We start from the raw sequence: 13,842 nt of genomic DNA on the forward strand, positions 1-13,842 counted from the left end.
TCTTAAAGGGGTTGTTCAACACTCAGACAACTCCTTCTCAATCACTGTTTCCCATGTTATTTGGTTTGGGTTTTTTTAGAAAATAACATATTTGGTATAAATTTTAGAACTAATAAAATCTAAGAATAACTACATACCAAAATGAAAAAAAACCCCATATCTATCTATATCTATATAAATTGAATAAAACAAGATCTGAAAGTCATATGGATCCCGAAAGGTAGTGATAAAGTCTACAGCTCACGCCCAAAAAAAAGTGCTCATACACCTTTATCAAATGAAAATGACACCGGCCATAGACCTCTATGGTGACACCGGCCATAGACCTCTATGGTGACACCTGCATAGACCTCTGTGATGACACCTGCCATAGACCTCTGTGGTGACACCTGCCATAGACCTCTGTGGTGACACCTGCCATAGACCTCTGTGGTGACACCTGCCATAGACCTCTGTGGTGACACCTGCCATAGACCTCTGTGGTGACACCTGTCATAGACCTCTGTGGTGACACCGGCCATAGACCTCTGTGGTGACACCTGTCATAGACCTCTGTGGTGACACCTGTCATAGACCTCTGTGGTGACACCTGCCATAGACCTCTGTGGTGACACCTGCCATAGACCTCTGTGATGACACCGGCCATAGACCTCTGTGATGACACCTGTCATAGACCTCTGTGGTGACACTTGTCATAGACCTCTGTGGTGACACCTGCCATAGACCTCTGTGGTGACACCTGCCATAGACCTCTGTGGTGACACCTGCCATAGACTTCTGTGATGACACCTGCCATAGACCTCTGTGGTGACACCTGCCATAGACCTCTGTGGTGACACCTGCCATAGACCTCTGTGGTGACACCTGCCATAGACCTCTGTGGTGACACCTGTCAGAGACCTCTGTGGTGACACCTGTCATAGACCTCTGTGGTGACACCTGTCATAGACCTCTGTGGTGACACCTGTCATAGACCTCTGTGGTGACACCTGCCATAGACCTCTGTGGTGACACCTGCCATAGACCTCTGTGGTGACACCTGTCATAGACCTCTGTGGTGACACCTGCCATAGACCTCTGTGGTGACACCTGCCATAGACCTCTGTGGTGACACCTGCCATAGACCTCTGTGGTGACACCTGCCATAGACCTCTGTGGTGACACCTGCCATAGACCTCTGTGGTGACACCTGCCATAGACCTCTGTGGTTACACCTGTCAGAGACCTCTGTGGTGACACCTGTCATAGACCTCTGTGGTGACACCTGTCATAGACCTGTGGTGACACCTGCCATAAACCTCTGTTATGACACCTGCCATAGACCTCTACGGTGACACCTGCCATAGACCTCTGTGATGACACCTGCCATAGACCTCTGTGGTGACACCTGCCATAGACCTCTGTGGTGACACCTGCCATAGACCTCTGTGGTGATACTAGCCATAGACCTCTATAGTGACACCTACCATAGACCTCTGTGGTGACACCTGCCATAGACCTCTATGGTGACACCTGCCATAGACCTCTGTGATGACACCTGCCATAGACCTCTGTGGTGACACCTGCCATAGACCTCTGTGGTGACACCTGCCATAGACCTCTGTGGTGACACCTGCCATAGACCTCTGTGATGACACCTGCCATAGACCTGTATGGTGACACCTGCCATAGACCTCTGTGGTGACACCAGCCATAGACCTCTATGGTGACACCTGCCATAGACCTCTGTGGTGACACCTGCCATAGACCTCTATGGTGACACCTGTCATAGACCTCTGTGGTGACACCTGCCATAGACCTCTGTGGTGACACCGGCCATAGACCTCTGTGCTGACAACTGCCATAGACCTCTGTGGTGACACCTTCCATAGACCTGTGATGACACCTGCCATAGACCTCTGTGGTGACACCTGTCATAGACCTCTGTGGTGACACCTGCCATAGACCTCTGTGGTGACACCTGCCATAGACCTCTATGGTGACACCTGTCATAGACCTGTGGTGACACCTGCCATAAACCTCTGTTATGACACCTGCCATAAACCTTTGTTATGACACATGCCATAGACCTCTATGGTGACACCTTCCATAGACATGTGATGACACCTGCCATAGACCTCTATGGTGACACCTGCCATAGACCTCTGTGATGACACTGGCCATAGACCTCTATGGTGACACCTGCCATAGACCTCTGTGGTGACACCTGTCATAGACCTCTATGGTGACACCTTCCATAAACCTGTGATGACACCTGCCATAGACCTCTATGGTGACACCTGCCATAGACCTCTATGGTGACACCTGTCATAGACCTCTGTGGTGACACCTGCCATAGACCTCTGTGGTGACACCGGCCATAGACCTCTGTGCTGACAACTGCCATAGACCTCTGTGGTGACACCTTCCATAGACCTGTGATGACACCTGCCATAGACCTCTGTGGTGACACCTGTCATAGACCTCTGTGGTGACACCTGCCATAGACCTCTGTGGTGACACCTGCCATAGACCTCTATGGTGACACCTGTCATAGACCTGTGGTGACACCTGCCATAAACCTCTGTTATGACACCTGCCATAAACCTCTGTTATGACACATGCCATAGACCTCTATGGTGACACCTTCCATAGACATGTGATGACACCTGCCATAGACCTCTATGGTGACACCTGCCATAGACCTCTGTGATGACACTGGCCATAGACCTCTATGGTGACACCTGCCATAGACCTCTGTCATGACACCTGCCATAGACCTCTGTGGTGACACCTGTCATAGACCTCTATGGTGACACCTTCCATAGACCTGTGATGACACCTGCCATAGACCTCTATGGTGACACCTGTCATAGACCTCTATGGTGACACCTTCCATAGACCTGTGGTGACACCTGCCATAGACCTCTGTGATGACACTGGCCATAGACCTCTGTGGTGACACCTTCCATAGACCTGTGATGACACCTTCCATAGTCCTCTATGGTGACACCTTCCATAGACCTCTATGGTGACACCTGTCATAGACCTCTATGGTGACACCTGTCATAGACCTCTATGGTGACACCTTCCATAGACCTGTGGTGACACCTGCCATAGACCTCTGTGGTGACACCTGCCATAGACATCTGTGGTGACACCTGCCATAGACCTCTGTGATGACACTGGCTATAGACCTCTGTGGTGACACCTGCCATAGACATCTGTGGTGACACCTGTCATAGCCTTCTATGGTGACACCTGCCATAGACCTCTGTGATGACACCTGTCATAGCCTTCTATGGTGACACCAGCCATAGACCTCTGTGATGAGACTCCAGTTAAGGTACACATTACACAGCCGGCTCTTCATGTCTTCTGCACCAATCACAGGTCTGATTATAACAGACAGGCAATCACAGACGGGAATTGTGGGAGGTGGTCTTGTCTCCTTTCAACGGTCACTGATGCAGCCTCGCCCCCAGCAATCATAGTGCGTCATGGCCCCCACTAATGGCCCTCACCACGAGACCTTATCCCCTGCTTCTATTAGCTGAGCCGGGGCTCCGCAGTGAGCTGCGGGTGGACGCCATGTCTTACCATAGTTATCTCCGCAGAGGTATGTCCAATGGGGTATGTTTGTTCCGCCGCTTCACGTCTCTTCTTCTCACCTCACACCGCGCAGCTCCAGTAACCAACTGTCGCGTCTCCCGCCCGCTGCCCCTGCTTATAAGACTCATGCGGTGCGCTCGAGCGTGTCTGCCTCTACTGATTGGATGAAATTGCAATGAGGGCGGGAAATTATAACCAGTCACTCTCCAGTTATCCATACAGGTAGCGCGTGCAGGCTGTGATTGGTTGCTAGGCAGCTGGAGACAGCAGTGATTGGTTGGCTGCTCATGGACTCACTGCGCGGGAAGATTGTTTCTAACGGTCGCTTGAGGTAACCCTCAACTGAGGTAACCCTCAAGCGACCGTTAGAAACAATCTTCCCGCGCAGTGAGTCCATAAGCAGCCAACCAATCACTGCTGTCCCCAGCTGCCTAGCAACCAATCACAGCCTGCACGCGCTACCTGTAGAGATAACTGGAGAGTGACTGGTTATAATTTCCGGCCCTCATTGCAATTTCATCCAATCAGTAGAGGCAGACACGCTCGAGCGCACCGCATGAGTCTTATAAGCAGGGGCAGCGGGCGGGAGACGCGACAGTTGGTTACTGGAGCTGCGCGGTGTGAGGTGAGGAGAAGAGACGTGAAGCGGCGGAACAAACATACCCCATTGGACATACCTCTGCGGAGATAACTATGGTAAGACATGGCGTCCACCCGCAGCTCACTGCGGAGCCCCGGCTCAGCTAATAGAAGCAGGGGATAAGGTCTCGTGGTGAGGGCCATTAGTGGGGGCCATGACGCACTATGATTGCTGGGGGCGAGGCTGCATCAGTGACCGTTGAAAGGAGACAAGACCACCTCCCACAATTCCCGTCTGTGATTGGCTATCTGTCTGTTATAATCAGACCTGTGATTGGCGCAGAAGACATGAAGAGCCGGCTGTGTAATGTGTACCTTAACTGGAGTCTCATCACAGAGGTCTATGGCAGGTGTCACCATAGAGGTCTATGGCAGGTGTCACCATAGAGGTCTATGGCAGGTGTCACCATAGAGGACTATGGCAGGTGTCACCATAGAGGTCTATGGCAGGTGTCACCATAGAGGTCTACGGCAGGTGTCACCATAGAGGTCTATGGCAGGTGTCACCATAGAGGTCTATGGCAGGTGTCACCATAGAGGACTATGGCAGGTGTCACCATAGAGGACTATGGCAGGTGTCACCATAGAGGTCTATGGCAGGTGTCATCACAGAGGTCTATGGCAGGTGTCATCACAGAGGTCTATGATAGGTGTCACCATAGAGGTCTATGGCAGGTGTCACCATAGACGTCTATGGCAGGTGTCATCATAGAGGTCTATGACAGGTGTCACAATAGAGGTCTATGATAGGTGTCATCACAGAGGTCTATGGTAGGTGTCACCATAGAGGTCTATGGCAGGTGTCACCATAGAGGTTTATGGCAGGTGTCATCACAGAGGTCTATGGCAGGTGTCACCACAGAGGTCTATGGTAGGTGTCACCACAGAGGTCTATGGTAGGTGTCACCACAGAGGTCTATGGCAGGTGTCACCACAGAGGTCTATGGCAGGTGTCACCACAAAGGTCTATGGCAGGTGTCATCACAGAGGTCTATGGCAGGTGTCACCATAGAGGTCTATGGCAGGTGTCACCATAGAGGTCTATGGCAGGTGTCACCATAGAGGTCTATGGCCAGTATCACCATAGGGGTCTATGGCAGGTGTCATCACAGAGGTCTATGGCAGGTGTCACCACAGAAGTCTATGGCAGGTGTCATCATAGAGGTCTATGGCAGGTGTCACAATAGAGGTCTATGATAGGTGTCATCACAGAGGTCTATGATAGGTGTCACCATAGAGGTCTATGGCAGGTGTCACCATAGAGGTCTATGGCAGGTGTCATCACAGAGGTCTATGGCAGGTGTCACCACAGAGGTCTATGGCAGGTGTCACCACAGAGGTCTATGGCAGGTGTCACCACAGAGGTCTATGGCAGGTGTCACCACAGAGGTCTATGGCAGGTGTCACCACAGAGGTCTATGGCAGGTGTCACCACAGAGGTCTATGGCAGGTGTCATCACAGAGGTCTATGGCAGGTGTCACCATAGAGGTCTATGGCAGGTGTCACCATAGAGGTCTATGGCCAGTATCACCATAGGGGTCTATGGCAGGTGTCATCACAGAGGTCTATGGCAGGTGTCACCATAGAGGTCTATGGCCAGTGTCATCACAGAGGTCTATGGCAGGTGTCACCATAGAGGTCTATGGCAGGTGTCATCACAGGTCTATGGAAGGTGTCACCATAGAGGTCTATGACAGGTGTCACCACAGAGGTCTATGGCAGGTGTCACCACAGAGGTCTATGGCAGGTGTCATCACAGAGGTCTATGGCAGGTGTCACCATAGAGGTCTATGGCAGGTGTCATAACAGGTTTATGGCAGGTGTCACCACAGGTCTATGACAGGTGTCACCATAGGGGTCTATGACAGGTGTCACCATAGAGGTCTATGGCAGGTGTCACCACAGAGGTCTATGGCAGGTGTCACCACAGAGGTCTATGACAGGTGTCACCACAGAGGTCTATGACAGGTGTCACCACAGAGGTCTATGGCAGGTGTCACCACAGAGGTCTATGGCAGGTGTCACCACAGAGGTCTATGGCCGGTGTCACCACAGAGGTCTATGGCCGGTGTCACCACAGAGGTCTATGGCCGGTGTCACCACAGAGGTCTATGGCAGGTGTCACCACAGAGGTCTATGGCAGGTGTCACCACAGGTCTATGACAGGTGTCACCATAGAGGTCTATGGCAGGTGTCACCACAGAGGTCTATGGCAGGTGTCACCACAGAGGTCTATGGCCGGTGTCACCACAGAGGTCTATGGCAGGTGTCACCACAGGTCTATGACAGGTGTCACCATAGAGGTCTATGACAGATGTATGGCAGGTGTCACCACAGAGGTCTATGGCAGGTGTCACCACAGAGGTCTATGGCAGTTGTCACCACAGAGGTCTATGGCAGTTGTCAGCACAGAGGTCTATGGCAGGTGTCACCATAGAGGTCTATGGCAGGTGTCACCACAGAGGTCTATGGCAGGTGTCATCACAGAGGTCTATGGCAGGTGTCATCACAGAGGTCTATGCAGGTGTCACCACAGAGGTCTATGGCAGGTGTCATCACAGAGGTCTATGGCAGGTGTCACCATAGAGGTCTATGGCAGGTGTCATAACAGAGGTTTATGGCAGGTGTCACCATAGAGGTCTATGACAGGTGTCACCATAGAGGTCTATGGCAGGTGTCACCACAGAGGTCTATGGCAGGTGTCACCACAGAGGTCTATTGCAGGTGTCACCACAGAGGTCTATGGCAGGTGTCACCACAGAGGTCTATGGCAGGTGTCACCACAGAGGTCTATGGCAGTTGTCACCACAGAGGTCTATGGCAGTTGTCACCACAGAGGTCTATGGCAGGTGTCACCACAGAGGTCTATTACAGGTGTCACCACAGAGGTCTATGGCAGGTGTCACCACAGAGGTCTATGGCCGGTGTCACCACAGAGGTCTATGGCAGGTGTCACCACAGAGGTCTATGGCAGGTGTCACCACAGAGGTCTATGGCAGGTGTCACCACAGGTCTATGGCTGGTGACACCACAGAGGTCTATGGCAGGTGTCACCATACAGGTCTATGGCAGGTGTCATCACAGATTTCTATGGCAGGTGTCACCACAGAGGTCTATGGCAGGTGTCACCACAGTCATCACAGAGGTCTATGGCAGGTGTCACCATAGAGGTCTATGGCAGGTGTCACCATAGAGGTCTATGGCAGGTGTCATCACAGAGGTCTATGGCAGGTGTCACCATAGAGGTCTATGGCAGGTGTCACCATAGACGTCTATGGCAGGTGTCATCATAGAGGTCCATGGCAGGTGTCACAATAGAGGTCTATGATAGGTGTTATCACAGAGGTCTATGATAGGTGTCACCATAGAGGTCTATGGCAGGTGTCACCATAGAGGTCTATGGCAGGTGTCACCATAGAGGTCTATGGCAGGTGTCATCATAGAGGTCTATGGCAGGTGTCACAATAGAGGTCTATGATAGGTGTCATGACAGAGGTCTATGATAGGTGTCACCATAGAGGTCTATGGCAGGTGTCACCATAGAGGTCTATGGCAGGTGTCACCATAGAGGTCTATGGCAGGTGTCACCACAGAGGTCTATGGCAGGTGTCACCACAGAGGTCTATGGCCGGTGTCACCACAGAGGTCTATGGCAGGTGTCACCACAGAGGTCTATGGCAGGTGTCACCACAGAGGTCTATGGCAGGTGTCACCATAGAGGTCTATAACAGGTGTCACCATAGAGGTGTATGGCAGGTGTCACCACAGAGGTCTATGGCAGGTGTCACCACAGAGGTCTATGGCAGTTGTCACCACAGAGGTCTATGGCAGTTGTCAGCACAGAGGTCTATGGCAGGTGTCACCATAGAGGTCTATGGCAGGTGTCACCACAGAGGTCTATGGCAGGTGTCATCACAGAGGTCTATGGCAGGTGTCATCACAGAGGTCTATGCAGGTGTCACCACAGAGGTCTATGGCAGGTGTCATCACAGAGGTCTATGGCAGGTGTCACCATAGAGGTCTATGGCAGGTGTCATAACAGAGGTTTATGGCAGGTGTCACCATAGAGGTCTATGACAGGTGTCACCATAGAGGTCTATGACAGGTGTCACCATAGAGGTCTATGGCAGGTGTCACCACAGAGGTCTATGGCAGGTGTCACCACAGAGGTCTATTACAGGTGTCACCACAGAGGTCTATGACAGGTGTCACCACAGAGGTCTATGGCAGGTGTCACCACAGAGGTCTATTACAGGTGTCACCACAGAGGTCTATGGCAGGTGTCACCACAGAGGTCTATGGCCGGTGTCACCACAGAGGTCTATGGCAGGTGTCACCATAGAGGTCTATGGCAGGTGTCACCATAGACGTCTATGGCAGGTGTCACCATAGACGTCTATGGCAGGTGTCACCATAGACGTCTATGGCAGGTGTCACAATAGAGGTCTATGATAGGTGTTATCACAGAGGTCTATGATAGGTGTCACCATAGAGGTCTATGATAGGTGTCACCATAGAGGTCTATTGCAGGTGTCACCATAGAGGTCTATGGCAGGTGTCATCATAGAGGTCTATGGCAGGTGTCACAATAGAGGTCTATGATAGGTGTCATGACAGAGGTCTATGATAGGTGTCACCATAGAGGTCTATGGCAGGTGTCACCATAGAGGTCTATGGCAGGTGTCACCATAGAGGTCTATGGCAGGTGTCATCACAGAGGTCTATGGCAGGTGTCACCACAGAGGTCTATGGCAGGTGTCACCACAGAGGTCTATGGCAGGTGTCACCACAGAGGTCTATGGCCGGTGTCACCACAGAGGTCTATGGCAGGTGTCACCACAGAGGTCTATGGCAGGTGTCACCACAGAGGTCTATGGCAGGTGTCACCATAGAGGTCTATGACAGGTGTCACCATAGAGGTGTATGGCAGGTGTCACCACAGAGGTCTATGGCAGGTGTCACCACAGAGGTCTATGGCAGTTGTCACCACAGAGGTCTATGGCAGTTGTCAGCACAGAGGTCTATGGCAGGTGTCACCATAGAGGTCTATGGCAGGTGTCACCACAGAGGTCTATGGCAGGTGTCATCACAGAGGTCTATGGCAGGTGTCATCACAGAGGTCTATGCAGGTGTCACCACAGAGGTCTATGGCAGGTGTCATCACAGAGGTCTATGGCAGGTGTCATAACAGAGGTTTATGGCAGGTGTCACCATAGAGGTCTATGACAGGTGTCACCATAGAGGTCTATGACAGGTGTCACCATAGAGGTCTATGGCAGGTGTCACCACAGAGGTCTATGGCAGGTGTCACCATAGAGGTCTATGGCAGGTGTCACCACAGAGGTCTATGGCAGGTGTCACCACAGAGGTCTATGGCAGGTGTCACCACAGAGGTCTATTACAGGTGTCACCACAGAGGTCTATGGCAGGTGTCACCACAGAGGTCTATGGCAGGTGTCACCACAGAGGTCTATTACAGGTGTCACCACAGAGGTCTATGGCCGGTGTCACCACAGAGGTCTATGGCCGGTGTCACCACAGAGGTCTATGGCAGGTGTCACCACAGAGGTCTATGGCAGGTGTCACCACAGAGGTCTATGGCAGGTGTCACCACAGGTCTATGGCTGGTGTCACCACAGAGGTCTATGGCAGGTGTCACCATAGAGGTCTATGGCAGGCGTCACCATAGAGGTCTATGGCCAGTATCACCATAGGGGTCTATGGCAGGTGTCATCACAGAGGTCTATGGCAGGTGTCACCACAGAGGTCTATGGCAGGTGTCACCACAGAGGTCTATGGCAGGTGTCACCATAGAGGTCTATGGCCAGTGTCATCACAGAGGTTTATGGCAGGTGTCACCACAGGTCTATGACAGGTGTCACCATAGAGGTCTATGACAGGTGTCACCATAGAGGTCTATGGCAGGTGTCACCACAGAGGTCTATGGCAGGTGTCACCAGAGAGGTCTATGACAGGTGTCACCACAGAGGTCTATGGCAGGTGTCACCATAGAGGTCTATGGCAGGTGTCACCACAGAGGTCTATGGCAGGTGTCATCACAGAGGTCTATGGCAGGTGTCATCACAGAGGTCTATGCAGGTGTCACCACAGAGGTCTATGGCAGGTGTCATCACAGAGGTCTATGGCAGGTGTCACCACAAAGGTCTATGGCAGGTGTCACCACAGAGGGCTATGGCAGGTGTCATCACAGAGGTCTATGGCAGGTGTCACCATAGAGGTCTATGGCAGGTGTCATCACAGAGGTCTATACAGGTGTCACCATAGAGGTCTATGGCCGGTGTAATTTTCATTTGATAAAGGTGTATGAGCACTTTTTTTTGGGCGGGAGCTGTAGACTTTATCACTACCTTTCGGGATCCATATGACTTTCAGATCTTGTTTTATTCAATTTATATATATATATAGATATAGATAGATATATGTTTTTTCTTTGTCGCTCCATTGGGAGACCCAGACAATCGGGTGTATAGCTTCTGCCTCCGGAGGCCACACAAAGTATTACACTTAAAAGTGTAAAGCCCCTCCCCTTCTGCCTATACACCCCCCCGTGCATCACGGGCTCCTCAGTTTTTATGCTTTGTGCGAAGGAGGCACACATGCACGCATAGCTCCACAATTTAGTCAGCAGCAGCTGCTGACTATATCGGATGGAAGAAAAGGGGGCCCATAACAGGGCCCCCAGCATGCTCCCTTCTCACCCCACTCTGGTCGGCGGTGTTTGTTAAGGTTGAGGTACCCATTGCGGGTACATAGGCAGGAGCCACATGCTGTTTTCCTTCCCCATCCCTTAAGGGCTCTGGGTGAAGTGGGATCCTAATCGGTCTCCAGGCACTGGGACCGTGCTCCCTCCGCAGCCCCTGGGGAATCTGCTGGACAGGAGCCGGGTATCGTCAGGGACAAGGCCCTGCTACTGTGAGGTACTCTGTGTCCCCTTGGGGACGGCGCATGGAGCGCTTGTGTCATACACGCTGCAGCACTGCTGGGTGTGTTAGTGCGCCGGGACTACCGCGCTGACCGCGCTTGTTTGCCGGCCGCGCTTATAACTTTAGTCCCCGGCTTCTGCGGTCTAGTACCGCATATTCCCGCCCCCAGACCTGCCAGTCAGGGGAAGGGAGGGACGCTGCACTGGACGTCAGCGCTGAGGGCTGGAGCATACTTTGTATCCTCCTCCCCCCTCACTGAGCACTGTGGGGCACCAGATTCCCGCACTTTCTAGGGCACGCCCACGGCCCCCTCCTCCTCACAGAACGCCGGCAGCCATTCCTGTCAGCACTTCTGAAGCTGGAGAGGAGAGACAACACGGCTCTGGGAGGCCCAGGCAGGGAATCTGGTGGTCACACAACCGCTTTGGGCGGTCGGTAAGCAGCACCTGTTTCTAGGTGCTGGCCCCACTGAGTGCCGAAGTGTATATATATATATATGCTTATATGCTATACATTTACTCTGTACGGTCGCACTGTTGGTTTTTGGCTATATACCCTCCTGGATTGTACTCAGAGGAGACAACAGCATGTCGTCCGCAAAAAGCAAGGGTGCCAAAGCACAGGCTTACTTTGCAACCTGTACCTCATGTGCGGCTATGCTACCGGCAGGTTCCACTGACCCTCATTGTGTGCAATGCTCGGCCCCTGTGGCACTTACTCAGCCGGAGCCTCTGCAACTGGTGGCCCAGGTGGATCCACCTGCTACCACTATCCAGGTGACAGGGACGGAGTTTGCAGTATTCGCTGACAAACTGTCTGAGACTATGGAAAATGGTCTGCTAAGATACTAGAAGCCTTACAGTCCAGACCGGTGACACAGGCCCCGGGCACTGTTGAATCATTGACCCCAGGCCCCCCTCTGTTGGAGCAGCAAAGTGCTCCTGGGGTGACTCATAGGTCCCAAGGTGAGGTCTCTGACACGGACCGCAGTCCCAGACCGCCTAAGCGGGCTCGCTGGGAGCCTCCCTCGACTTCATCACACTGCTCAGGGTCTCAGCAGGAGGACTCTCGAGGATGAAGTGGAGGTGGCAGATCAGGATTCTGATCCTGAAGCCGCTCTCAACCTAGATACACCTGAAGGTGACGCCATAGTGAATGACCTTATAGCGACCATCAATCAGGTGTTGGATCTTTCTCCCCCAGCTCCTCCAATTGAGGAGTCAGCTTCTCAGCAGGAGAAATTCCGTTTTAGGTTTCCCAAGCGTACAATGAGTACGTTTCTGGATCACTCTGACTTCAGAGAGGCAGCCCAGAAACACCGAGCTTGTCCAGATAAGCGCTTTTCAAAGCGCCTTAAGGACACACGTTATCCCTTCCCCCCTGACGTTGTCAAGGGTTGGGCTCAATGTCCCAAGGTGGATCCTCCAGTCTCCAGACTGGCGGCTAGATCCATAGTTGCAGTGGAAGATGGGGCTTCACTCAAAGATGCCACTGACAGACAGATGGAGCTCTGGTTGAAATCCATCTATGAAGCTATAGGCACGTCTTTTGCTCCAGCATTCGCAGCCGTATGGGCACTCCAAGCTATCTCAGCTTGTCACTCGCAGATTAATGCAGTCACATGTGCCTCTACTCCGCAGGTGGTGTCCTTAACCTCTCAGGCGTCGGCGTTTGCGTCCTACGCCATTAATGCTGTCCTGGACTCTGCGAGCCGTACGGCGGTAGCATCCGCCAATTCGGTGGCAGTCCGCAGGGCCATGTGGCTACGTGAATGGAAGGCAGACTCTGCTTCCAAAAAGTTCTTAACCGGTTTGCCATTTTCTGGCGACCGCCTGTTTGGTGAGCGATTGGATGAAATCATTAAACAATCCAAGGGAAAGGACTCATCCTTACCCCAGCCCAAACCAAAGAGACCTCAACCACGGAAAGTACAATCGAGGTTTCGGTCCTTTAGGCCCGCGGGCAGGTCTCAATTCTCCTCGTCCAACAGGCCACAGAAGGGTCAGTTGAACTCCGATTCTTGGCGGTCTAAGTCACGCCCTAAAAAGACCGCCGGAGGAACCGCTCCCAAAGCGGCCTCCTCATGACTTTCGGCCTCTTCACACCGCATCCTCGGTCGGTGGCAGGCTCTCCCGCTTTTGCAACGCCTGGCTGCCACAGGTACAAGACCGTTGGGTGAGAGACATTCTGTCTCACGGTTACAGGATAGAGTTCAGCTCTCGTCCCCTGACTCGATTCTTCAGAACATCTCCGCCCCCCGAGCGAGCCGATGCTCTTCTTCAGGCGGTGGGCACTCTGAAGGCAGAAGGAGTGGTGATCCCTGTTCCTCTTCAGCAACAGGGTCACGGTTTTTACTCCAACTTGTTTGTGGTGCCAAAAAAGGACGGATCCTTCCGTCCTGTTCTGGACCTAAAACTGCTCAACAAACACGTAAAAACCAGGCGGTTCCGGATGGAATCCCTCCGCTCCGTCATCGCCTCAATGTCCCAAGGAGATTTCCTAGCATCAATCGACATCAAAGATGCTTATCTCCACGTACCGATTGCTCCAGAGCATCAGCGCTTCCTGCGTTTCGCCATAGGGGACGAACACCTTCAGTTCGTGGCACTGCCTTTTGGCCTGGCGACAGCCCCACGGGTCTTCACCAAGGTCATGGCAACAGTGGTA

General features: G+C 52.5%; 2 protein-coding genes across 2 annotated transcripts in view; one reads left to right on the forward strand and one right to left on the reverse strand.

Annotated features, from left to right (window-relative positions):
• The window catches only part of LOC142251622 (tubulin alpha-3 chain-like), a 68,774-nt gene extending 65,014 nt beyond the window's left edge, over positions 1-3,760 (reverse strand). The window contains exon 1 of the mRNA XM_075324592.1: positions 3,580-3,760. Within this exon, the coding sequence (XP_075180707.1) occupies positions 3,580-3,582 (3 nt within the window). The 5' untranslated portion in view covers positions 3,583-3,760. The remainder of the gene's footprint in view (positions 1-3,579) is intronic.
• A 352-nt stretch (positions 3,761-4,112) lies between these two features.
• Positions 4,113-13,842, forward strand: part of LOC142251615 (tubulin alpha-3 chain-like) — a 63,124-nt gene continuing 53,394 nt past the window's right edge. The window contains exon 1 of the mRNA XM_075324584.1: positions 4,113-4,287. Within this exon, the coding sequence (XP_075180699.1) occupies positions 4,285-4,287 (3 nt within the window). The 5' untranslated portion in view covers positions 4,113-4,284. The remainder of the gene's footprint in view (positions 4,288-13,842) is intronic.

This window comes from Anomaloglossus baeobatrachus, chromosome 9, assembly GCF_048569485.1.
Source record: "Anomaloglossus baeobatrachus isolate aAnoBae1 chromosome 9, aAnoBae1.hap1, whole genome shotgun sequence".
Lineage (NCBI taxonomy): Eukaryota > Metazoa > Chordata > Amphibia > Anura > Aromobatidae > Anomaloglossus > Anomaloglossus baeobatrachus.